The 25,838-nt window shown below is 41.9% G+C and overlaps 3 protein-coding genes across 5 annotated transcripts; 1 reads left to right on the plus strand and 2 right to left on the minus strand.

Moving 5' to 3' along the window:
• On the plus strand, positions 1-11,803 carry prmt8b (protein arginine methyltransferase 8b). Its single transcript, XM_085769854.1, has 10 exons — positions 1-654; positions 1,334-1,558; positions 2,970-3,125; positions 3,772-3,835; positions 4,942-5,084; positions 5,417-5,504; positions 6,702-6,817; positions 8,599-8,749; positions 10,099-10,220; positions 10,969-11,803. The coding sequence occupies exons 1-10, from the start codon at positions 586-588 to the stop codon at positions 11,050-11,052; spliced, it is 1,218 nt and encodes a 405-aa protein (XP_085625980.1). The 5' UTR covers positions 1-585; the 3' UTR covers positions 11,053-11,803.
• On the minus strand, positions 11,781-21,166 carry cracr2ab (calcium release activated channel regulator 2Ab). Of its 3 annotated transcripts, none has more exons than XM_085769853.1 (17): positions 20,771-21,166; positions 19,397-19,508; positions 18,809-18,998; positions 18,570-18,716; positions 17,102-17,192; positions 16,906-17,001; positions 16,542-16,729; positions 16,284-16,355; positions 16,089-16,137; positions 15,903-15,985; positions 14,909-15,521; positions 14,229-14,367; positions 13,691-13,772; positions 13,244-13,358; positions 12,829-12,930; positions 12,568-12,644; positions 11,781-12,462 (listed from the first exon to the last, which is right to left on the minus strand). In XM_085769853.1, the coding sequence occupies exons 1-17, from the start codon at positions 20,921-20,923 to the stop codon at positions 12,375-12,377; spliced, it is 2,397 nt and encodes a 798-aa protein (XP_085625979.1). In that variant the 5' UTR covers positions 20,924-21,166; the 3' UTR covers positions 11,781-12,374. The 3 variants fall into 3 exon arrangements, 2 of the variants coding, with proteins under 2 accessions (XP_085625979.1, XP_085625978.1); XM_085769852.1 differs by having other exon boundaries at positions 12,150-12,462; positions 14,909-15,614; positions 20,771-21,048; XR_015035143.1 differs by lacking the exons at positions 11,781-12,462; positions 12,568-12,644 and having other exon boundaries at positions 12,828-12,930; positions 14,233-14,367; positions 14,909-15,614; positions 20,771-21,050.
• Positions 21,167-22,325: 1,159 nt separating this feature from the next.
• ccdc59 (coiled-coil domain containing 59) lies at positions 22,326-24,623 on the minus strand. The gene is made up of 4 exons (XM_085769524.1): positions 24,379-24,623; positions 23,668-24,022; positions 22,940-23,048; positions 22,326-22,858 (listed from the first exon to the last, which is right to left on the minus strand). The coding sequence occupies exons 1-4, from the start codon at positions 24,524-24,526 to the stop codon at positions 22,697-22,699; spliced, it is 774 nt and encodes a 257-aa protein (XP_085625650.1). The 5' UTR covers positions 24,527-24,623; the 3' UTR covers positions 22,326-22,696.
• Positions 24,624-25,838: the final 1,215 nt, after the last annotated feature.

Below are 25,838 nucleotides of genomic sequence, written 5' to 3' on the forward strand. Positions count from 1 at the left end.
CGGTGCCGCAGACCAGAAGAAACATTTTCTCCTGAGGAGTTTTGTTTCCTGCCCGCAACCGTGTGCCTCTTCTTCCTTCTTTTCCTTTTTTTTCTTCTCTCTCGTCCGTCGTGGGTGACACTTTTACTTTTTTCTCAAACCCCAGAGATTTGAAAATGTGCGAGCAGGTAGGGGTTCAGTGTCTTGCGCGAGGACATCTAAATGGGGCGCGCGGCTGTTAATGGATACACTGACTCCTGCTGGGATCAAACCTGCAACCTTTTCAGTCGCAGCACGGACTCTCCAGCCAATAGACTGCTCTGCCATCCATGAGTCCTCCCACTAAAACAACCTGTACCACATTTACACTATGGATTATTGGACGTTTCGCCTCGCGCAAATCCATTTCACAACTTTTCTGAGAGAATTGTTTTAATTCAGTTGAAACTGTGACACCTCTATTCGCGTTTCTTATCATGACTTTCCGTCTTATATTCATTCAAGCCGTGTATCCGGTGGCATAGTGTTATTTTTGACACGTTTCTGTTAAGAATTCAGACCCTCCGTACACTTACAAGAGTTGTAGCCTAAATCTCGTCGGCTCTCATGGGACTGAGGCATTCGTCGCGTTGTTTGCTGCTACGGCGGAAGATGGCGGAGGCGGACAGCTCGGAGGTAGGGACCTTGTGGTGTCCTGCAGCCCGTTAATAGCGGGACCGGGACCATGTCAGTCTGCTTGTTTTTACGATGACAACACATTTAACTTGTATTGAATTATAATTTCCATGTCAGCGTTATTACGACGCCAGTCACGTTCAGAATTTGTATTGATGGCGGTCTGCACACAAAGCGAAAGATGCATCGGATCCACTGTCCTGCAGATGTTCCGGGGGATCTAAGCAGAGAGACTCGTGTTAACTGCAATAACAGTGATAATGCATGCAGAAGATGTGCAATAACGTTGAATGATGTGCATGTTTCGGATGCACGGACGTATGAAATGTAACCATGTCCGCTGTCCCTGGTGCTGAAACGGACCTGCACCTTTTGCCGGTTCTTCCTGGAGTATCACCACTATAGCGAGGCTCCCGTCTGTGTCTTTACAAAGGCTGGAGGCATTTATAGATTATTGACTGCTTATGCTTATTACATGGTTCTCCTCTCACTTGCATTTAATTATGCCTCTGCAAAATCCATATTAATGTAAACCAGGTTCACTCACTTGAATAGCACTTGCAGTTCTTAATTCATTGCATTTTTTTTTGTCGATTTGGCTTCATTGTAGTCTGAAATTTCTATATTTTAATACAAACTCTACCCTTCTTCCCTTTACTTTCTTCTTCCTCCGTAACAGCGGCAGCAGCCTGTCACGTCCCCCCTCTCTCAGTCTGCCCAGCCCTCCCCACTGCCTAAACCAGTGCCTACTACCCACCATGTGCCCTGCGTCCCCCATACGCCTCATGTAGCAGCCTTGTCCACCTGTCCTGGTCGAGGCAAGATTGCCAAGTTCATCAGCCCGGAGGAAATGACATCACGGGACTACTACTTTGACTCTTATGCTCACTTTGGCATCCATGAGGTAGGCAGACCAAGCTGACGAGTGGCAGCTTGGTATGATTAGAGTAAAAAAAAAAATGACACCAGATGCTTCCTGTTCTGTTTAACCTGATGTTCCTAAACTTTGCCAAGGTTGGTCTGGCAGCAGGATATGTGAAACACTTAAGCTGGTTTAACATGGACAGATTTCCATGAACAGACAGGTTTTTGTTTTGGTAGTGATCCAAATCTTCTATCTGGCATGGTTGATATTTATACCCATAACTTAGAAGCTAATGCACACAGTCATTTGATTCTGAATCCTCAGTTCACTGGATCTGAAAATCAGTTTGTGAAGTAAAGAGTACACAAGCCAAGTAAAAACCCAAGCAAGTGCACAAGACAACAGAACAACCATCCGGGAGAAGCAGAAAATACAAACAATGAAGAGCTGTCAGATCTCCTGTGTTTTCAAATCTCGTGTCCAAACATGAGTTTAAACAAAGCGTGAAATGAAATGCCTTCAAAGGAAAAAACACATTAACGCAAACATTCCCCAGAAGTTTTAAGTTTAAAGCTGTTTATAGAAACTCTCTTTTTCTTTGCATATGAAACCCAAACTCAAAATTAAAAACAACCACAAACATAAACCATAGATGCAGTTGTCTGCCCATGAACAACTAAAAATTACGTTAAGGGTAAACATGAAGCTTGTGGATTATCTGCACTGGTGGAGGGTGTGTCCCAGCTGAAAGGAGAACAGGCTTATTCATCACCAACCAGCACTATGGGCGTCAGATGTACTGCAACAGTATTCACGCAGCTCCATAAATGAAACAAATCTTTTCCAGCCATCTATAGTCAGCTGCAAAATAAATTTGAAGAGCTACAACCCAACTAATGACCTTGATCTACAGAGGGGTGGTGGTGGTGGAGGAGGAAAAGTTTGGGGACATATAGACCTTTTTAAATGGAGTCCATATTTAGCATGTGGGTCAGGTTTTTGTCTGCTTGCAGACAAAGAGAGTGCCCTGATTAGAGGAGTGCAAAGCAAGAAAGAAGTGAAAGTGGGATGTGTGAATGGGCTCAGGGAGATGGATATCAGGCGGTCCCCAAAGGCTTCAAAGGCTTTGCGTTGCACTCCTGTCTATTTCAAGCAGCTCTGTCACTGTCACATAGGCTTTTGGCCTAAATACTGCATTTTCTAGCTCATTATACATGACAAATTTGTGTTTAGACACTGAGGGAACTAAGCGACTGCCCACTTTTTGCATATATGCACATTTGTATGTTCATTATTTAACATGCATTCTATATTCCTTTGACTGTTTTCTTTTGCTCGTCAATACGAGTTCAGTATACAATCTATAGGAGTTTGCATGTGATTAAAGATTGAAAAAAATCATGATGTTTTACAACAATGAAATCTGAATTTTGCCTCCGCTCCTCAACAGGAGATGTTAAAAGACGAGGTGCGGACGCTGACCTACCGGAACGCGATGTACCACAACAAGCACGTGTTCAAGGATAAAATTGTCCTGGATGTCGGTAGTGGAACGGGGATCCTCTCTATGTTTGCGGCCAATGCTGGTGCCAAACACGTGTACGGGGTGAGACGGATAGATGCACGCTTTGGACACACAAACAAATATGTCACTGGAATCGTCTGTCAGTCTCTACTTTACTTTGAATCTTTACCAGAGTGAAAAGAGAGCCGCACACCCCCATTTAGTCTCCAATTATAATATCTGGCTCTGCTGTCACCTTATTTCTCATTGGTGTCCTTTCGTTCTCAACATCAGACACACACACACACACATATCCTGCCTTTTTCATAAATTCCTCTTAAGAGGCAGTTGCTAGTCTAGTTCAGAAATAGGTAATCTCTCTCAGACAATCTTAGACACAGAGGCAATAAAAGACATCTGGCTCCCCTTAGAGCAGGGCTGCAAGTCACAGGTTATACATTACCAGCAGTGTCTCCCACAGTTATGGATGATTCATATACTGTATTACACTTATAGATAGGGGAGCAACATGATTTATTAGTTTCCATACTGCGCACGTTCTGCGATGGGTGACCAGGGACATAAATGTTTAGATGGATTATCAGGGTTTGATTAAATTTTGTCCTCCAGTACCCTAAAGGTGAACCGACTGTACCATATACTGTATGGGGAGGCAATATGGTGGATAGCAGCTGGTCATCTATGTTGACCAGAAAATCTTTCTTTTCTTTTCTTTTTTCACCTACAGATAGAATGTTCAAGTATATCCGAATATTCAGAGAAGATTATCAAGTCCAACCACCTACACAATGGTAAGTCGAAGAGGTTTTTGTCGCCATTACAATATATCTAATATCCATGTGTCTGAAGACTCTGAATGCAGAGCAGTGCGACGGCGTCTGGATTAGAGGTAGCGTGAAAAATCAGCATATTTTCCATCATTACGGTCACACCCGACAACATTAGTCACAGTTCTGATGGTTAACTGGCAGCTTGATGTCAAATAAGCATAATCTCTGCCATCAGTCAGAATCGCCTCAGTGGGGCTGATCACCATTGTAAAATGCCACCCTGAAATTCACAGATGGAAGACTGGCAACAGATGGTTGGTTTCATAACCTGCAAATCCACCATTAGGCAGGTTTTTGTTTGAGCTTTTGAGTTTTGAATTCAAGCATCGAGCTGATTATCTCAGCGAGACATACAAGAATTAACACTCAAATCCCAACTCTGTCGTGCACAGGTCATTATTTATACAGTGATGACAGTAATCTTCCTCTAAATATTGAAGAAAATTAGATGCAGTGCTGATTTTTAATATGCAATGAAGAGGTAAAAAAAAACAGCGATCTTTAAGGTGTTGAAAATTGAAAATGAGCTACATCACAAAAATTGTGTCAACGTGATTGTGTGAAAAACCTCTGCAGAGATACATTTGCTTGATATAAAATGCATACATTTCTAAGAGAGGAAAAAAAGAAACCAGTAGAGCATATTGCACATTCATCATGGTGAAGCTGGTTCTTTTTTTGTATGCTTCCTGGTACTTGTCTAGGTTTTCTAATGTATACAGCACAATTAGACATAGAAAACTACACCTCCAGTGTATTATTGTGTATTAATGACCAGACATGATAACGCTGAACTCTACCGTATTACATCTGTTTTACTTTGACAGCCCTCCCTGTATCTCCATATCGTGGGGTCAAAGATGCAAATAGGAAACAAGACAAATATATTGCATACATAAATAAAAACGCTCAAGACAAGAGCAGTAATTAAGCGATATGAATTTCCAGGAATCCCAAGGCACAAAAACACTGTTATCTGAGAATAATTGTCCGATTTTCATTAATGTGTTGAAGAAGCCGTGAAGTAATTTGTCGCCTGCTGTTTTTTGTGGCTCTCCGCATCGCAGTCATTACCATCTTCAAGGGCAAGGTGGAGGAGGTGGAGCTTCCCGTGGAGAAGGTTGACATTATCATCTCGGAGTGGATGGGTTACTGCCTCTTCTACGAGTCCATGCTCAACACCGTGATTTTTGCCAGGGACAAATGGCTGGTATGGTATTCCTGCTGGAGGGTGCTGAGCGCAGTGTGTGTGAATGTGTATATGTGTGTGTGCAGCTGGCTGGACAAATAAGGCTTTTGACACATAAACACACCAGACAGTGATTAAGTAGAGGATTTACTGTACTGCCTGCATGAATGTGTCTGCTGGCCAGATGCTGAGGTCATACATGAATGATCAGGTTTCTGGGCTCAGTAGCCGCCTGCAGGCTTTAAACTCAGCACATGTGATCTTCTATTACACTCCAGGTGTGCGAACAGTAAAGATGATGGATGGCCATTGTATAGTGCCGCGTTGACATCTGAGGCTTTTCTCCTGTTCAGAAACCTGGAGGCCTGATGTTCCCTGACAGAGCTGCTCTCTATGTGGTCGCCATTGAAGACAGGCAGTACAAGGACTTCAAGATTCATTGTGAGTAGTTTTATGGTAGATTTGTTGCTGTTTGCCTTTCACGTTTCTGCTAAGTCATTGCCATCCTCTGTCTCCGTCCCGCTCTGTGCATAATTAATGATCGTTGTGCAGATGTAGTGAAAGCAACACACAGAGAGGAATGGCTTCACTTTCCAATGAGCCACACTTCACAAAGGGTTACACAAGCTGTAACTAATAGATTTATTAAGGTTAGTGTATATTTTAATTGGAAGATATCACCTATAAAATTGATATGGTGGATTTACAGCCAGCAGGGTCCAATATTAGCATTTATTTGTCAACCTAATAAATCTAAGTCCAATATTCTGGTAGCTCTTTCGCTCCCCGCCAACTTACGATTAATTAAACTGTGGATAAAGCCCTTTATAAAGCTGCACACATGTTGAAACCGGTGAGGCGACTTTATTCCACAGTACATTCTTTGCCCTAAACTTCATATGTTCAAATAACCATCACAGCAGGAGCGCAGGAGCTTAGCCTCCCGATCCAGATCAAAGCACCAAAATTAAAGGACACAGAAACTGGGTCAATAACTTTCACTGAGTTTTCCTCTCACTGCACAGGTGGCTTTCCCCTGTCCCACTAAATCAAGACGCTCACACAAGGGTGTATACTTTCGCAGGAGTCGTAGAAGTATTCAGACTACCCAAACCCTCGCACTCTTATTTTTAGTATCTCTCAGCGTTGGTGGCATATTCCACCTTCTCGTCATACAGACTTGGCGGTTGGCCCCCTGACAAAGCAAGGTGGAGGGAAGGGACAGAGGGAATGGGGGAGGGAAGGCCTGCTTGGTGTTTTTTCAACCCAAATTATGATTAAAAAAAAGGAGAAAAAGAAGAAGAAGAAAAAAAAGCCTGCCAGACATAGTGGAGGTGGTGGTGGTGGAGGCCGGAGTCTATTTTCAGCAGGGCTTGTCTTTTTCCACACAGGGGCCTGGATAGACAGAAAGACAGCATGAGCGCGGGACTGTTCTTCTTGGCAGGGGTTAAGCGTTCTGTTTTATTTTCCTCTGCTACCTTTTTTGTGCTGACAGCTTGGCAGGAACGGAGCTTTGCAAATAAACAAAAAAAAAAAAAAAAATCAAAAAGTAGAGAACCCATGACACACAAACTGTTTGCGTGCGTATTCTCATGGGTTTGCCGTACCTCAGATGTCTATGATTGTGTGTACGCACAGGGTGGGAAAACGTGTACGGCTTCGATATGAGCTGCATTCGCAACGTGGCCATCAAAGAGCCTCTGGTGGATGTGGTAGATCCCAAGCAGGTGGTGACTAACGCCTGCCTCCTAAAGGTTAGTCTGTGTGTACATGCATTATGGAGGGTGTGTGTGTGTGTGTGGGCGGTGGAGGAGGGGGGGTTTGTTGGGAAAGTACCTCAAGCGTTTGTCTTTCATGCCATCTGGCTTTTATACCGTGCAAAATCTACATATTTGAGGCGCACGTCCAAACAAGCAAAGTTTCTCATCTGTCGTGTTCTTCCAGTGAATCCCAAAAAAAGACAGAGACAGCCATCAATCCCCGAAGCCTCCGAGCACTCCCCGTCTGCTGAGACTATTTTCCAGTACATAATAGAGGTCTCCAGAGAGCTGTAATAGTCTCTGGCTCTGCTTCCATGCTTGACGATACGACAGTGGCTTTCCTTTTATCTCACAAATGAACAGAGGATAAGAGCATTCAGGGGAGGTGATAGCTTTTTTGTTTGTGCCTCTCTACCTCTCCCTTTCATTGCTTTTCCTCTTACCCTGTTTCCTTCTCTCTGCTTTATATCGCCCTGTCCTATTTCGAGGATCTGATATCTTAATTTCCTCTTTATTCTTATCCTTTTCTCATGTCATTTAGTTGTCTCAATTCTCACATTTTCCTTCCCACTCATTCAATTCTTACTCTTCATTTTCTGTCACATTCTCCGATTCGAACAATGTCACATCTCGCCGGTCGGAGCGAGCGGGTCTCACCCCGTCCCTCCCTCTGCGCCGTGGTGAAATGTCACATGAGAGCAGGCATTGAGTCACCGGCGAGAATGAAATGGGCTCTCCATCACTGGGATAAGCTTAGGTGACAAAAGAAGGGTTTTCCTTTTGTGCTCAGAAGAGATGACTTATTTGTCAGGTAGGCGAGCGGGTAACTCAGTAGTTACTGATACTGTCTGAAAATTAATTTTCACTTCCTCCATTCCTTTCACATACATGTATTCAGGGCTTATTTGCCCTTTCCCCTCACTGCCAGCAGCTTCACGCTGTCTCCAATCAAAATGCCACTCATTCCTATCACACTGAAATTACAAAGTCACTCCTGGGGACTTCTTTTCTTTTTTTTCCCCTCTCCTCCCACAATTTGCTGCATATGATCCTGTCCTGGTATCATTGGAAAGGACAGAGGTGTTAAATCACAATCTGTCATGCTGACGCCACATGGCCAATGGATCCGCACCGCAATAGGCAAGGCAAGATGAACAGGTTGCCGTGTACCCCTTCATCCCCCACCTCTCCTACTCCCCCCCCTCATCAGCATTAAATACAACAGCACCTCCACGCAAAGCAAAAGACACACATCTGCCCCGCTCCCTGTTTTGTACCCAGTGTGATGTTTAGCAGGTGACAAACTGCGATACTTGATTGTGTGGCCATATTCATGATGTAGACACGAGCAGACACACAGATGCTGTGTTCACTCCCTCACTCCCTCACACACACACATACACACACACACTTACACGCACACAAGTACTCCCTCCCTTGTAGGCTTGAGGGAGGACACCCACACAGCATGTGTACTGTGAGGAGGCTTCATTTGCCAGCCGTGATTCAACCTGTGGGCTTTCACACACACACGCACGCACACACACACAGTCACACTTGTGGAATAATCATGATGAATAATCAAGAGGATTGACATATACGTGCACTGCATTTGTGTGAGAAATTGCAAGGGGGGAGGGGCAACTTGTGTGTGCGTGGTTTTATATCATAATACCACTATTCCAACTGGGTAAATTCATGAATTGAGAAGAGTAGAGATTTTTTGGAGTTTGTTGGAATAAAATAAAATAACATTGTGTTTTTCTCTCATCCAGGAAGTGGACATCTACACTGTGAAGCCCGAAGACCTGTCCTTCACCTCAGCCTTCTGTCTTCAGATTCAACGTAACGATTATGTCCACGCCCTGGTCACCTATTTCAACATCGAGTTCACCAAGTGTCACAAGAAGACGGGCTTTTCCACCGGTGAGACTAGACCAGAGTCATGGCTTCATAATGTACCCACTGTCTCCACTCTTAAAAGGTTCAGTTCATCCAAATCAAGCCACAGAATTGCTCACATTGTTGTCCCTGATTGCTCTGCCACCTCCCTCACACAGTGGAGGTCTAACTTCTCATTGTACTGGACAATGGAGAAGAGTCACACCTCCTCCCAGGTTTGTCTTTCAACGCTTTGTCACAGCAGCGCAGCCTCCTTGCAGCTGTAGAGGAATACAAAATTCACAGGGTCAGGTTATATAAATACTCGTTGTGCCCCCCCCTGGGAAAAGGTCCAAAGTGAAAAGAGGAGGAAAAGCAGGAACAGAGGCTCCAACGCAGTCAGACGGTTTCAATCTAAATCCACTGTTGAAACACAGGACACTGCTTTTTATAGAACATCAAACATGTACCGCTGCATATATCACTAGAAACATGTACCGTTCAAAATAAGATAACTTGAATTGGAGACAGAAATATCAATACCTGATCAAATAAAACAGTGGCTACCACTAAGAAAAAAGTGAGAAAAAAATAACAATAAAAATCTTTATTACTTTGTTTAATGCCATGCGTTGATACAAGAAAATGCAGGCATTTATGCAACGGTACATAAATAAACACGAAGGGAGCAACTGGTAAAATTAGTTTTCACAATCTGGCCCATACTGATGTCCAGCAAGCTTCCAAATTTCCTTCCTGAGTACAAGTATTTTGAGCAGTAAATCAGTGTCTATTAAAGAGAAGCTCCTGCACTTCAGCATCTTAGCTCTTGGCTACACTCTGCTGGTGTTACATGAGCCAAGCTTGTGTTACAGCGACGGAATCACCAAGCACTTCTGGTAACATGGCGTCGAGGACGCTTATAATAGAGAGGGTAGCGAAGCTGTTATGTAAGCTTATGTTAATACATTCATACATCCAGTGCTTACATAATACTGTGTAGAGGAGGTTCTATGTTTGGCTGAGTCTGTTGGGCCTGAGGCTGAGCATCACTGAAGGAGTTCTGTCCTGTAAGCCTCTGTATCTCTCCCACTGGCTGAGTAAATTTCAGCCGTGCTTCTTGGTAAATTTATTCCACCTGAACATGCCCACAGCACTTCACTGCCGACCGGAACTGTTGTGGAAATCTTTCCATCTTAATGCCGCTCTCCTACCTCTTCCCCTCATTTCCTCTCCTCCCGGCTTTACCCCCATCCTGTAAACACCTTTCACCTCCTCCCCTCTCTAATATCTCATCTTTTTTTCTCCTTTTTCTGTCTCTCTTCTTCCTGCACATATATTCCTCTATTTTGCCTGTTTTCCTCTCCCTCCCACTATCTCCATCCTGTCCTCAGCTCCAGATGCTCCCAGCACACACTGGAAGCAGACTGTGTTTTACTTAGAGGACTACTTAACTGTCAAGAAAGGAGAGGAGATCTTTGGCAGTGTTGCTGTCAGGCCCAATGAGAAGAATGTGGTAAGAGGCATCAAAGAGCAACACAAAATGCTCCATGGTTTATATTTAAACAGTGGTGGAGAAAGCATTCAGATATAAGTAATTAAAAAAGCAGCAAAACCTCAGTGTAAAAATGGAAATTACCTTTGGAAAGAGTAAGACTACGGTAGGCTAACTGTTTGCTCTCTGTTTGCACTAAGCTAATTGATTCTAGCCTTATATTTTACAGACAGAGATAAGATTATTGATCCAACTCTCTGCCTTTAAGAGAATAAGTGTCAGTGAAAGTGGTTTTAGCAAAAACATACTGTTCATGTTATTCCATCAGAGATAAAAGTACCCATAATGCAGAAAACGGCACCTGGGAGTATAAAACTATCCTACATTATGTAACCAGAATGCAGTGAGTTACATTGGGTTATTTCTTTTACCATTTTAAATGCTCATGAATTAAAAAGCATCAAGATTCCTAAGTTTATTATATGTGAAATCAAAATCTAAGGTGTAACTAGTAACGACAGCTCTCAAATAAATGCAGTGGAGTTCAGTAATTGCTTCTGAAAATATGTGGAGCACACAGTATAAATAACGTAGCAGAGAATAAGTACCTCATATTAATCTATAAATAATTATGTAAATGTATTTAGCTGCCTTTCCACCACTGGATTTAAATATGTAATGTGCATCTGTTGCTGTAAGTGAAAGTTTTATTAGGTATTAAATATTCAAGCCGTTCATTTATTTTGGTTTGCTGTTTTATCTTTGGTAGCGTGACCTGGAGTTCACCCTGGAGCTCGACTTTAAAGGACAACTATGTGAGGCTGCAATATCCCACGACTATAAAATGCGTTAGGAACAACAAATAACGGCGCCTCGGTGCGGACCGTCCCTCAGCCCCTCCGGACACATCCTGGAGAGGGGGCAGGGCACAGGCTCTCCAACAAGCATTCCAGTTGGCCTGCGAGGGCGACCCCGACGCATCTGATCGGATGCCATTAAGCCAGCACCTGAGTGATGTCATCAGAGTAGGCAAGTATCTGTCAGCAATAGTGCCATCACGTGTACCAACTTGATCAACTCGGGCACATCGTTGAATGTAACCTCCTAACAGAACTTGATTTTTCTTTCTCTCTCACTAGTTTCTGGGAATTTGAATTATTTTGAGTATAAAATGAAGAACATTTACCAGTCTTTATATTGTTAGTGCAGCTATTGGACAAGCATTGATCTGTGTGATGTTGAGAGGGTTACAGCACAGCCATTAACTGTCTTTCCTTTAGTCATTCGTTAAGAAATCTAATTTACGCACTGTATAATTGTATTGAAGGTACAGTAATCAATTGTTGTTTAATTTGATTATTTATTTGCATGTGAAAGTTTTTTGCTTCATTGATTGCAGAAAGATGAAATGTGATTCATTTATTTATTTAATTGAGGATAATTCAGAACAACTGTACTTTGGTGCCAGAATAAAAACAGAACAAAATGCCTCAGAACAGTAACAAACACAAATGCAATATGTCATGAACCACTTTGTTTTTCGGGACCAGACAAAGAATATGAAAAAAGAACGTGATGATGAATAAAATGTCAAAGAATCAAGTCAGATATTTTTTTCTCACATGATTTTCATTTAAAACTACTATTTCAATAAATTCCAAATAATTTATTTCAGAACAGTTCAATAAAATATAACTACATAACATACACTACACCAGATACAGAGAAACACAGAGGATTTAAGACTTTAAAGCTAACGTTCAGTTATGAAAAAGCCTGTAGTTCATTTATGATTTTTCTCTTGGGTGAAGGTTGTTATTGAAAGTAATTATATTACAGAAAGTGTTTCAATCTTAATGACAGCTCCACTGTGATTTGGCAACACAGCATTACTCACAGGAAAATGGTGCAGCACCTCATTTCCACTTTAGATAAGCTCATCCTCTGAGCTTCATCATTTAAGCTTGACAGCAGTTTGTTCACATGGGCAGCACCATCCTTCACGTCCACTTCTACGTGCACCGCATCTCTGGGCCAAAGTGAAGACATGATTTCAATACTGACTGTTTCTGAGAATCCATTGTTCAGGAGTCACTGAAAGTAGATTTCTTCCAAAGTTATTGTTTTTATGTTGTTGTTGTTTTTTTTAGCTTTTTCTCGTTGGTCAGTACGTCTTCACTTGCAACAAGCTTTCTTCCTTATGGGCTGGGCGCTGAGGGTGACTGTTGTGTCTCTCACCGTGTCCTCCTGCTCCATTAACACTCTGAGCAAAGACATAGACAAAAAAAGATCACACATTTACCCACAAGGGATTTTATTATGTATCTTGTCACTGGTGCGCTGTTAGATTCACAGATCGTGACCTTACCTGGCCAAGTGCGTCAGGGACTCTATCACATTCTTTCCTGTGTAGGCACTGACCTCAAAGAACATCACCCTGTTTTCCTGCACAGGATATACAGATGAAGACAAAGTTAGAGCTGTCAGTAATAACATCAGTGTGTTAGGATTACAACTGAATTGCAACGGATCTCCTGAAGCGACACCATGAGTGATGTGAGTGTTGTTGTAGATATCTTCTAATACAACTGACAGGTAGCACAGTGTGCCATAGCACAGTTAAACTCACATAAGCCAGTTGCTCAGCTGCTTTGAACGACACCTCTCTTTCATCATTCATGTCCATTTTGTTGCCCAGAAGGAGGACAGGGATGTTTTCTCCTGCAGCTTCCTGAAAAAGCAAAAAAAAAAAAAAGATTTAGCATTGTGCTTCCAGTAGAATGAGGGATTTGTAAGAGACAGAAAAAAGACAAAGAATCACTAGATCCTACACTTCCCATAATACCACTGAACAGCATTGTTAAGTCAAACACTCCTTTAAGATTTAAATACTTTGATCACTAAATTGTCAGAATAATGTTCAGCACTACAAGGGGCAACACATAAAAGAGTATAAAACTATATTAGACATAGATGTAAAGTCAAATTAAAAAGGGCTGTGACATGATTGAGTTGCAAATGACCTCCCAGGTCAAAGGTCAGACCTGGACATTGGTGAGCCAAGGCTGCACGGCCCTGAAGCTGTCGCCCACAGTGACGTCGTACATCACCACCACGCCGTCTGCTTTGCGGAAGAACTGCTTGGTTATGCTGCGGTACCTGTGTCAGCAGCAGGGTTCAAACATCAGCACACGGACAACTAACATACACGTGAAGTAACATGACCTGTTAGTATGCTGTGCCTAAGTACTTTTGGTGGATTTATACACTTACATACTGTAGTACTGTGAAAGATTTCAGTATAGTAAATGCATATTATAGTTGGGTTTACTTTTGAGGTACTGCCATAAAAATGTGCACATTCAGTCATTATAAATGATTATACAATTATTACTTAATTAATTAATTATATTATTCATGTTCCTAGGTTTAAGTATCCTACAGTTACAGTTATTCTGTATATAAAGAATAATGATAATAAGAAACCTCACCTCTCTTGACCTGCTGTGTCCCAGAGCTGCATGGCGACCTGCATATTGTCCAAGGTTAATGTCTTCACACTGTAGTCAATACCTGAGATCAACAAAAAAGTGGGGTTTTGCTTAGTTTCACTGTTGGAATGATAAAGTAGTTGCTACCTTTCTTGTATTCAACTTAAATATGATTACAGTAACTGATTGCTACGGAGCAATGGAGAGATTAAAAAAAAGTCCACTAGGGGGCTCATGGAGCAGAGACACTGACTGGGCCTGGTTTCAGATGAGAGATCCTGAATTAGGTGGAGATAACTTGGCTCAGTGAGGATTGGGAGAGATGAAAGCGAGAGAAAAAAAAGAAAAAATTCATCAGAAGTGACATAAGCTGCAGTACAATGTGTGCCAGGGCTCTTAGACAGGCAGTGTGACTTCACAAGCCCTTTCATGTGATGCTAAGTCGCCCTCTTCTGTGTTAGCATCCACACATACACACACACGCACACACCATTCACATTTCCTGTACAAAACAAAATTACAGTGTCTTTCTTCTCACCCACAGTAGCAGTGGTGGAAGGGTGGAAACGGCCCTCACAGAAGGAGCGCAGCAGGGATGTCTTCCCTACGCTGGAGTTGCCAACCAGGACCACCTTAAACAGACGGTCCGGAGCGAACAGGGCTCCTTCTTTTGCCTTCTGATGATAATAAAAAAAACCACAGGCAAAGGAGAGAGATCAACATTTCTGTCCAGACCACACTCTGTAAATTACTTTCTCATGACTCTACACTCAAATTCAACATTTCTGAGTGTCACTTTAAAGGGGAACTATGCAGGTCTGGTCGCTTTTTTGCTGTTTTGCTAACCCTCCTCCCGGCCATGTGCTTTTGTTTTCAACGAAGCTGGTGAGAAAGCAATCCATGGAGTGGTGGATAAAGTTAATTATCATGTACGCATCACAATGTGTATATTTGTGTAGTCTCATCTGTCATAAACAAGAGATTACAGGTTACGGGGCGCGTTTGTGTTGCAGTGTCGCAGAGATGAGAGCTGGGACGAATGCACTGATCTTGCAAGAGACGCTAAGTGGAAGGCAGAGAGTCACCAATCACAAATTACAAGTCATTTTTTAACCATCACAATTACTCCAAAGCTGTTTAATCAAGGTAAAAATGTAGCATAGTTGAGGTAAAAATCCTGCATAGTTCCCCTTTAAAGCACCAAAGCTGTGGACGAACTTGCTGAGTCTCTTTCCCAACCGGCTGTCCTCTTGGGGACGTGGGTGTCTTTTTAGCGCGGGTGAAGCGGGACCTCCTCTCTGGAGGACCTCCCACCAACACTGGAATGTGACTGGGAGTTGGGTTGGCGGGGACGCCCGCTGCCGTGGCAACAGCAGAATCCACTTCGCTCTGCGCTCCCTCTTCCTCCTCGTCGTCGTCATCCTCGTCCTCCTCCTCACTGAGCTGGTGCAGTAAAGGCTGGGGCCCTAACCCTCTCTGCAGCAGGTGGGGGAGGTGATCCTCCTCGATAGAGATGACCCGACGGAGGGGCCACCCGTCCGGAGGGGCGTCCAGCACCTCCTCTTCTACCCCCGTCTTCTTCTCAACTTCCCCCTTCTTGCCTCTTTCTCTGCTTCTGCTCGACAACCTCCTGGTGGTGGTGGGCGTCTTGCTTGGCACCTTTTTGCCCTTTGCCCTCACATCGTGAACCTTAGGTGAAGCAGCCGGGTTAGCGTAGCCGTTGGCTAACCCGGAGCTCTTCTTTGCTGCAGGGCGCTGTGGACACGCAGGCGAGCTAACACCGGTGGAGGAGGAAGTAGTGGTGTTGGTGTTGGTGGTGGTGTCATCCTCACTACAGGAGGAGGAAGCAACAAACACGATTTGAAGGTGCTTTATAGGCAAGGCCTCCAGAGACTGGTAGGACCCGTCCACCAACAGTGGGGCTCTTAGGGAAACAGAGGAGAAACAGAGGATATACTGGATCAATTCACTTGACTGAGACAGACATCTCGGAGGCCGAAGTGGTCAAATGTTTCCGGTTTTAGTGTCTATCTAAGCTACAGTGTTAATGCAGTTGATTTTTTTTTTTTTTGGAAGCGTTTAGAATCAGATATCCTCTGTTTTTCCTCCTCTGTTATATGATTTTCACAGGAAATTCTTCTCCGACACACAGGAAACAATCTGACAGTGGGTGATTTGTGTTAAAAGACCACAGGGATGATAAATGAATCACCTTTTCGCCGGTTGGCTGGCGTCGTCGAATATGTTGGCGAGGCCCGCTCTCTGCTTCTGCTTCTTTCGGAGTGAAGTTCGAGGCTAGTTTAAACAAAAAGGGAATGTGTTACACAGTTTTTAAAAGAAATCCGTCAGCTGATACCATAATAGATAACCACTGTTATATAAAACAGCATCGTCTTACCACACCGCAGCATATGTCTCGCTCATCCTTTAAATGTTTGTTCATCTCTCTGAAATGAAAGAGGAATAGAAGAATTTTTTTCCCTGCCTCCACTTTTGGAGTCTGATCTGTAAAATTTGCCAATTAGGAACTCAAAAGATTAAAAGCAGCCACTATGCAGGTTTGACAAGATCTCATGGGATGTCTCCTTCATACCTGAGGAGATCAAGCTGCTTCATGAGACTCTGCTTTTCTCTCTGCAGTCCCTCAGTTACTCTGTACATCTCCCTGAAACAAGACAGAAACACTCGATTCTTTACAGCTTTAGGGGTTTATTCAAAGTTCGACTTTGGTGTAAGGTCACGAAAAAGTCATATTTGAGATAAAACCAGGAATATTATTTGGTGAGGAAACAGAAATGCTGCTAAGAGATACACCAGATATGGTACGGTGTGTGTGAGTGTGTGTACCCACATCTCTTTGTCCTGCTGTAGCCGGGCGGCCTGCTCCTGCAGCATGCCCAGCTGGTCCTGGGCCAGCGCCAGCTCCTGGCTGGTGCTCTCCAGCGCTCGGGACAGCTCATCGTTGGTCATCTTCAGCTTGACGTTCTCCACGTGGCTCTCCTGCTTCTCGCTGTTCAGCTCGTGGCACTGGTTCTCTAACTGGAGACGGGTGGAAATGCACTAATGCTGAGTGAGTGAGCTCAGAGTACATCAGGAGAAATCCCCTCCCCACAACACATGATTATGAACATCATGTGGACGGGTTTTTTTTTTCTTTTTCCTTTACAGTAATAATCTCTGAAGCCGTTCTCCAGTTAGATATAGGATCTACTCACTCTTTTCTGTTTCTGGAAAAGCTTCTCCAGCTCTCTCTCCTTTGAAGACAGCTGGTGCTCCAGGTCGTGGCTGCGCAGCTGCAGACGCTCAGAGTCCTGCACAGGATAAAGAGCAACACACAACAATTAGGGTAAAAAACCTCGTCAAACAGTGCCAACATCCAACCAGAAATTATGGAGTTTCATTTTTGAGCACCTGAAGTAGCAGTCTGTCTTTCTCATTTTTGATCTGTGCCTCCATCTCTTCATACAAATAACGGATCTCGCTGTCGTGTGTCGCAGCCTTCCTGTAAACACACACAGCTCTAGACATTAGGGATGTAACACTGTAAACAGCTGACAGACACACAGCGTGACATAACACCCTAACATGTAGGAACAGGCTGGTATTGTTGTCTAGGCTGAGCTTAACTTTCTATTTTTCCTTCTGTAATTGTAATTACATGTAAATACTTAAACGCACACATGCACAACACACACACACACACACACACACACACACACACACACACTGAGCTTCATTCTTCAAAAGAATACTGAGTGGTATTTACATTCCCTCTGACAATTGTTAAGACCCGAATCAGCCAATTAGTATTAGTGTAGAGGAATAACAAGCTGTTACACGGTACCATGCAGTGCCATGGGAAAACCACCTTACAGTATGCATGTTTAACATCACATCAACACATCCTGTACACACACACATACCTGCACTGTAAAAACTCAAAATCTTTTCAAGAATATTTGTCTTATTTCCTGTCAAAATGTCTCAATTTAATCAAAACTAATCTCTTTCCACTTAAAATAAGACTTATCACCTAAAAAAATTTACTTGTTTCAAACAAATTTTCACTTGAAATAAGTAGGAAAATCTGCCAGTGAAAGCAGGTTTTTTGTGCTTGTAATAAGAAAGAAAAACTTGCTCCACTATCAGATTTTTCTACTTATTTCAAGTGAAAATATGCTTGAAATAAGTAAAAAGTGTCTAAAAACAAGCTACTTTTTATGTGATGAGTCTTATTTTAAGTATAATTAGATTTGTTTTGACTAGAAATTACATTTTGACTAGAAATAACACAAATATTCTTGGCAAGATTTTGAGTTTTTGCAGTGTGTAATTGGACACCATCTCAATAATCGTAGGTTGCCGTGCACGTAATATAATAAACCTATGAGTACAGTGATCAAGGTAAATCACTCACACTGCTTTTCATGTCCCTAGACTACACTAGTCGTGTTAATGTGTTTCCACGTAAGCAGAAGGTGGTCAGACTTCAGAGTGTGCCTCCAGATTAGAGGTCATTTGACACGGCTCAAGTGGTTGTTCTATAGAGAATTACAGGTAAATCCATGCAAACGCTCTCAGGCTGCAGGCCCAGCATGGGGCACTAATATAAACACACACACACACACACACACACACACACACACACACACACACACACACACACACACACACACACACACACACACACACACACACACACAACTATTGTAGTATATTACACGAAGTCCAGCACTTAAATGCCTTTAATGTGGGTGACCTTTTGTCACTTTCCACAGTAAACTAACACCTAGTTCATTTAATCCATGCTTTTCTATTTCATTCTTCCTCTTCTCCGCCATAGGTTATGGATAAGTAAGTATAAATAAGTGTTAAATACCTCTGGAGGGCGCTCTCCATCTCCTTCTTTTCCTGGTGGGCATCTTTTATTTGGTGTGTGACCCTGGCCAGGAACTCCTCGAAATTAGACAGGAGGTGTGGCTCATCTCGCCTGAGCTGAGCCCAGAGGCTGCGCACCTCGCCTGGACTGAGGAAAACAGCAGCCAAACAGTACGTAAAAGAAATCACACACACACATACATACACACACTCTGTACGGGTTCTCGAGGTAACACTCACTCCTCAAACACATTACTGGCTCCCAGGCTGTCCAGCAGCATACAGAAGTGGCTCTCCTCCTCGTCCTCCCCTGCTGACAGCTTGGCCTCCCATTGACACTGATAAAAAGCTTCCTTGGTTCTCAAGACGGGGCTGGGGGTCTGATTTTGGTCGTCTGTGACAGAGATCCTGCGACCGTGCAGGAACTGACCTGAGCGGCAAAAGCAAATTTCTTTTGACAAAGCATCCAAACAGCGGCTTTAGCTTTAGCTATAAAGTTAATTTCCAAAGTGTATCATTCTGTTATCTTTCCTGTTTAATATAGAAATTAAAATAGGACCAACTACCCAGTTACTATCTACTTATGTTACTTTTGCATTATAAAAACTATCCTGTTATTTTCACTTGAAAGCTAAAATGACATAGTCATAGTTACTTTGATCTTGATGATTTAAGGATTTCATGTGTGTGACCTCCCTGAAATTGGCTAATAGGCCATAATTGAGTGTTATTTGTTCCAGTTTTGACAGACAGCAGGCTGTCTTCATAAGATAAGAACTAAAGTAACAGTGTGGGTCAGGCTAAAGGCCACAGACAACATGAACCTACTGAATCCAGAGGAGAATGCCTCCAGTGTGAGGTAACCAGTGCGGGCTGTATCCAGAGAGTCAAACACATCCTCCAGCTCCTCTGCCGACAGAGGCAGCTCTCTGTGCAGCCTCTGCCAGGGAAACATAAACACACGGTATATTTAAACGTTAAACGTAACTACACAAAATATGACACATATTTGACTGGCATGTTTAGGGAGAAAAGATTTCTTAAACGATATTATGATGATGTATAAATCTAGAGCCCTGTGTGTGTGTTTATAACTCAAGCACACCGTCCATAGAATAAACAGTAACACAGAGCGGCTGATTTATGTCACTGTACAGAGCTTTTTTTGGAAGCCCTCAACACAAACAGCTGCAACAAAAGGCACAAAGCTCCAAAGAGCCCTGTCCTAATTAACAGACAACACAGCTCGGACGCTGCCGGCGCTTTGAAGAGGGTTTGTGTGCATTGTTCCTGCCTGTGTTCCTCATAGGAGCCAGTGAAATGGTGTGTGTGTGTGTGTGTGTGCACCTATGCTCATAAACATTTCCATCAATGGTGCTACTGTGCTGCCTGTTTCAGTGTTAGTGAGTGGGTGAAGTGCTTCGTTCTTTTACAATGGTGATATAACATGAAAAAAGAAATCTGAGAATTGAAAGACAACCATGACTCTAAGTGTTTCCTACATGCCGTTCACTATCATTACAGACCCACAGCTAAAAGCATGTCCTCCTGACCTATTGTTCTTACTGGAGGCTTAATGAATCCACAGAGGATCCATGCATTTTTAGAGAAAGAGTGAGAGAAAAAACAGTTGGTCTCATAAAAGCAAACCTAACAAAAAATTTAAAAAAAAAGGGGAATTTTAAATCACGTGTAGCTGAAACAATTAGCGGATTAGAAGATTCAGCTGCAACAACCTTTTATAAACAGTTGATTGTTGGAGCAATTTGTCAAGGAGAACTCATGAAGTGAATATCTTTGCCTTGGACAAAATGAGCATTATGAAAACTCAGCCCTGAGATCCATGAACTTGTGACGGACATTTATTTTACGATTGTCTCGTTTCTGAACCAAACCATCAGTTGACAACAGATCAGAGGGCAGATCTATTGTGACGTATTGTGCACCACAGACTGGTCAGAGGTCAGATGTGCAGGTGAGCCTTTTGGGGCTCATAATGGAAAACTAGGATGTTTTGATAAATGGCTTCAAGTGATTGATGATTGATGATGACTGCAAGTCTGAAATTTACATAATAGATCCCATCCCTGCCTGGAGCTCAGACAGCGTGCAGCCTTTACAAACGTCCTCTTGACCCCTTGTCCCTCCATCCCCTCTGACACCCAGGACACACACACACACACACACACTTCCTTCTCTAACCCTCATGTCGGTGCGGGTAATGCAGCCTTTGCCCTCCACGTCGCAGGTCTGGAAGAACTCCTTGGTCTTGTCCAGCAGGGTGATGTGACCCCAGTCTGAACCCCTCCTCTCTGGGTTCAGTCCAAAACCGTTCACCCTTCTCTCCTTCTCCATGTCTCTAGATCTTTTTTAAGGACACTTGAAGGGGACGCGGTGTTGAAAAAGTGCACTTGAAGAAAAAAAAAAAAGTACTTCAGCGCCAGTCAGGTGTGGAATCAGACATCAGGCCTCTTCACTGGCCCCGTATCCTGCGCTCTGGGGCTCTCGCGGTCGCCATGACGACAGAGACAGGAAGCAACATCGGATGGTGAGATCACTGATAACGTAGATATTACTCAAAAGTGCTCGCAAGCTCCTGTGAGGCAGAGAGAGAGAGAAACGTTACAAAGCAGCCAAGATGGTGAAACTTTTTTTTTCCTGCAGAGAAAACTGGTGAGTTCTCCAAGTAATCACAACATTAATGCAACAGTGCCACACTTGTTACAACTATACAGTACTTCCCTATTCTAATAAGCCTGCAACAAGCAACTCACAAAGGTATGTAAACACAGTGTAAAGGATTATCTTAATACCCCGCCATACAGAACACATGATGGCATAATGCCTGCAAGACCGCCAGAGCCTGAATTCCAGACTGTACAATGTATCTGCCTTTGTGCCTTTGCAGAGTTTATTTGTTTCCATCACAACTGCATGACTCAAACAAGGTTTTGAAGTGCTCGTATTGTTTGTTCTGCTCAGAGCTGGAGTGCAGCTTGTCTTGTCAGTGATTCTAAATCTGTAGCGAACGCTGCTCTCAGTTCAAATCTGATGACTGATTTTTGAAGTTGACTAAATTCTTGAGATTTAAAAGTTTGTCTGAGGCTACATGGCACAATTTAGGCAAAACAGTTTAGAAATGGTAATGGTTAAAACACTCATCTTTGTCTCTTCATGTGGTTTCCCTTCTTTTGGAGTACAAAGAAACTTTTACAAGAAGTATCACGTGTGTTTTAGCCCGTGCAGTCTTCTAAATAACACTTCTTATAGATATGAAAAGTTTTAGGCCTTGCTTCACAACATGTATAAGAGTCACATTGCAAATTCACTTCCATTCAGCTTTCAAACAAAAAAAAAAGCTTCTTTAAATGAAGCAGAAACTGGAGGAAAGGTCTTACCTTCTACGAATGACACCCAGCAGAAAGAGAAGCCTCCTTTATGCCCTCAGTATCAACAGAGCGAGGACCGCGCTCTGTGTTTAGGAAGTCTTGCCTCACAGATGAATGTCAGACAAGTCATTCTGCAATCATGTGATGTCATGAGGAAGCGGCCTGAGGCTTTTCAGCCCGCTCCCACACCGAGAGAGAGAGAGAGGGAGAGAGGGGGAGAGAGGAGGGGGGCTGCAGTGTGAACTCTCTTTATGTGAGCAACATGTATGTAACATGTTTTCATTGTAAATATGATGATGTTGCTGTGTTATCAACAAGGTTTTTAGGATTGGAAGGAAAAAGGCAGCTTTTGACTGTTGAAAGACCACGTTGTTGTGATAGTTCACCAAAGTTGGGTTTTATTTCCCATTTCAAAATAATTTACAGAAAACTAAAGCATTTCATTGATACATCTCTTACATGAGCTCGTTTTCCCACCTCTTCATATCTTACAATGCCATCTTGTGGCCCGAGACTGAAAATGGGCTGCAGCTGCAAAAATCACAATATAAAAGTAAAAACACAAAAAGCTTTCGCTCTGAGTGTAAAGGCAAATTGTTTACATAAATCAGTACTGAAAAGATTGAGTGGAAGCATGATCCCAATGCACCTCATCGGTTTTTAATGACAGTCAAATACAGGGAAGGTCCATTGTTTTGTCCGTTCGTTCTGCAGGATCAGCCGTGACCCCGTGGTGTCATTAGTCAGTTCCTTGGATCTTCTGAAGCAAATACTCCATCTGCAGGTTGAGGTTTGGTTGTCCTCTCTTGGTCTTTTTGCTCAGCATCTGGAACGTCTCCATTTTTTTCTTTTTGTACTTCTGAATGGCTTCTTCTTTCTGCTGCTTGTTCGTCAGGAACTCCTGAGGAAAAATATTGAAAGAATTTGTCAGTATGATAATATAATAGTATAATAATAATAAATCATAGAGGAAGCAGCTCACCTCTTTCTTTTTTCTTCGTTTTTCTTTGACACTCTCGAATTCCTCTTTTGTCTTCTGGTATGACGTCTTCTTCAGCATTTTTTTCTTCATGCGGTTACTTATTGGAAGACTGGAAGAGAACGTTAAAAAGGCAATATTACTCTGTTCCCCAATGAGTTTAGAAATGAATGGCAGAAGAAAAGATTTGGCTCTTCTGTTATATAGTAGGACTCTGATTTTCCTCAGTAATTGTGTTTGCATAATTATGTTAAAAATGCAATAAAAAAGGGGGCTGCAGAAGACAAGAAATGAATAATAAAACCAAACTCCAATTTAGGCTATTTTCATTTCAAATATTACAGAGGGAATTCTTTGTTGAATATGAATAGACGAGCTCAAACTAAAATGATTAAAGGCTTTGTTTTATGGGGTATGATGAAACACTTTCAATTTTTGAGATTAATTGTTTCCCCCTTTTTTTTAGTAATGAGCATTTGGCACCTCAACATGACAATTGATAACCATACAGCACTTAGCACTTATATAGTATATAATGTAATAGTTTACGAAGTGCTTTGACCAACAATACAAAAGAAATCAGATCAGTGATAATGCTTTTGTTGAAATTTAAGTATTAAAAAAGTGTTTTTTCCCCCTTTAAAACATGAATAACCATTTAAAACAATTTCTGGAGAAACTAAATGCTTGAAGTATATAGTATATATTTTGTGTGTGTTTATTTTTTTTACCTTTCTTTGGCTGATGTTGGTTCAGGATTTTCAGTCACTGAATCCGTCAGCTCAGATCCACCGGTACCTTCTGGATCTGGAGCAGCAGCTTCAGTCTGTTGTTCAGCAGCATCGTTTTCTGCTGCCTCCTCTGCCTCCTGCTTCCCTCTCATCCTCAGCTTACTCCTGTTCAGTCTGTTGGACCAGGCCTCCTGTTTCAGCTTCTCTGCCTCGGCCAGGTACAGGTGCTTCAGGTGTTCTGGATATTCCTCCTTGTACAGCGGTTTGGACTCAGGGTTCTTCCTCCTCTCCTTCCGCAGCAGCTTGTTGTACTCATGTCTGACTTTCTCCTTCCTCTTGAAAGCAAACCCCTGACCTGAAGAGGAAAAAATACACACCACAATTCAAATGGATGCTATTTTTTCAATAACATCTCAATCACTGGTGGATAAGTTACATGCCGAATTTACAAGAAAACGACGATGTTCAAATAAATGTGTTTTAAAACGTGTTAGGTAGCGTGAGATTTTAACAAACAAAAAGAGAAAAATGAAATTATGAGATTTCTTGAGTTCTTCATAACATACAGATGTAGATGAACTGCACCTTTATGTTGGCTGTTTCTGTCTGCAAATGCAACTGATTAAACATCCCTCCTTTCAGTATCCAACAACTTTAATAGAGAAGCCGCTGGGTGAGTTTAAGTTACAAAAAAAAAAAACTGAACCTTACCTTCTTTAACACTGCCTTCAAATACTTTGTGTTCCGGGACCCATTTCCTTTTATTCTTGACACCCTGTGGGTTATTTTTAGATTTATTCCTGTTCCCATCTTTGGCTGCAAACTTGTTGCTCTTCATTTTCCGATCTGTCGGAGCCATTTGTGTTAAAAACTTCAACAAGAAACGTGAAATGTTTACATGTGGGTTGTCGGGCGACGCGGGGAGATGACGTAAAACAAAGCAGCCATGACAAATCGATAACAGCTACACCGATTGATACAAATTCAATTTATGACTATGGTTTATGATGAATTGTCTGGAACAATTTGTATTTTGAAATTGACTGGGAAAAAGCATGGTTACTACCTAGGAAATTTTTTGTTTCAAATAAGGTGCGAGAAGTGTCTCTGAAAATATTGCACAGATGTTATCCTGTTAACTCAACTATTGTAAAATATATAGCACATGTTGATCCTCTCTGTTCCTTCTGTCATCATACAGATGAATTGCTATGTCATCTCTTCTGGGATTGTCCCTTCAGTCAAACCTTCTGGTGCGACCTCAACCTTTTTTTGAATAGAAAATTAGATACCCCTTTTAAAATCAAAATTGAATTTATTTTATTTGGTCTTTTTGATAAGAAAATACCCACAAATAAATTATTTATTATCAACCTTTTTATTCTATTAGCAAAATTCCATATACATACCAGCAAATATACAAAACAAAAACCCAACTTTTTTATCTTCGTCTCTTACTGTAAATCATATCTGGACACACTTAATTTTTGCAAAAACTCCAAAGCTTTAAAAACTTTAGCCTTATGTAATGAATTTGATTTATTTTAATTTATTTATTTTCACTTTGTTGCTCTCTTTATTTGATTCATGCACTATTGTCATTATTATGTTTTTTTTTTTTTCTCTTTTCTTTGTTTTGTTATTTTCCCAAAGTGCATTACCGCGAGCATTCCGTGTTCTTATTGACAGTTGCCTTGTACACTACTTTGTGTAAATAAAGTTTATAAAAAAAAAACAAAAAAACTATGGTTTATGATAATGTTCTAATTAAGCTGAACTAAACACTTTAACAATTACAAACAGTAAACAATGAACAGTATACAGAAAGAGCTGAAAGTAACAGATGCGCCAGGGGTAAAATACATTACATAAAAGTTTGCAAATGGCACAGAAATTTAATGTTTTAATAGCCTTTTGATTTGTTGAATTAGTATAAAATAATGCTCCATTTCTTTTTGGAAAACAACAAAACAAGGGGGTTTTCTTATTACAATTTAATAAAATTCAAATACTTTTATGAATAAAGAATTTTGCCAAATATAAAAACAAATATCAAAAAGTAACATTTTCCTTCTGTCTTAGAATAATTATGGAAACCAAAGACAACATTTTCCCAGAGTAAAATAAAGTCCTTGGTGAGATAATCAATAATAAACCCAAAGATACTCCTG

Source organism: Trachurus japonicus, chromosome 23 (assembly GCF_045865225.1).
Source record: "Trachurus japonicus isolate A0001 chromosome 23, Traja_1.0".
NCBI classification, from domain to species: Eukaryota; Metazoa; Chordata; class Actinopteri; order Carangiformes; family Carangidae; genus Trachurus; species Trachurus japonicus.

Coding starts and splice junctions, on each gene's coding strand:
- prmt8b (XM_085769854.1), top strand. CDS start 586: ATGGGACTGAGGCATTCGTCGCGTTGTTTGCTGCTACGGCGGAAGATG. Junction 3,126..3,771: donor GTGCCAAACACGTGTACGGG/GTGAGACGGATA, acceptor TTTCACCTACAG/ATAGAATGTTCAAGTATATC. Junction 8,750..10,098: donor GAAGACGGGCTTTTCCACCG/GTGAGACTAGAC, acceptor TCCTGTCCTCAG/CTCCAGATGCTCCCAGCACA.
- cracr2ab (XM_085769852.1), bottom strand. CDS start 20,923: ATGGAGAAGGAGAGAAGGGTGAACGGTTTTGGACTGAACCCAGAGAGG. Junction 18,999..19,396: donor GGCATTCTCCTCTGGATTCA/GTAGGTTCATGT, acceptor TTTGCCGCTCAG/GTCAGTTCCTGCACGGTCGC. Junction 16,730..16,905: donor TTTTCCAGAAACAGAAAAGA/GTGAGTAGATCC, acceptor ACCCGTCTCCAG/TTAGAGAACCAGTGCCACGA.
- ccdc59 (XM_085769524.1), bottom strand. CDS start 24,526: ATGGCTCCGACAGATCGGAAAATGAAGAGCAACAAGTTTGCAGCCAAA. Junction 23,049..23,667: donor CCAACATCAGCCAAAGAAAG/GTAAAAAAAATA, acceptor GTTCTCTTCCAG/TCTTCCAATAAGTAACCGCA. Junction 22,859..22,939: donor AACGAAGAAAAAAGAAAGAG/GTGAGCTGCTTC, acceptor ATTTTTCCTCAG/GAGTTCCTGACGAACAAGCA.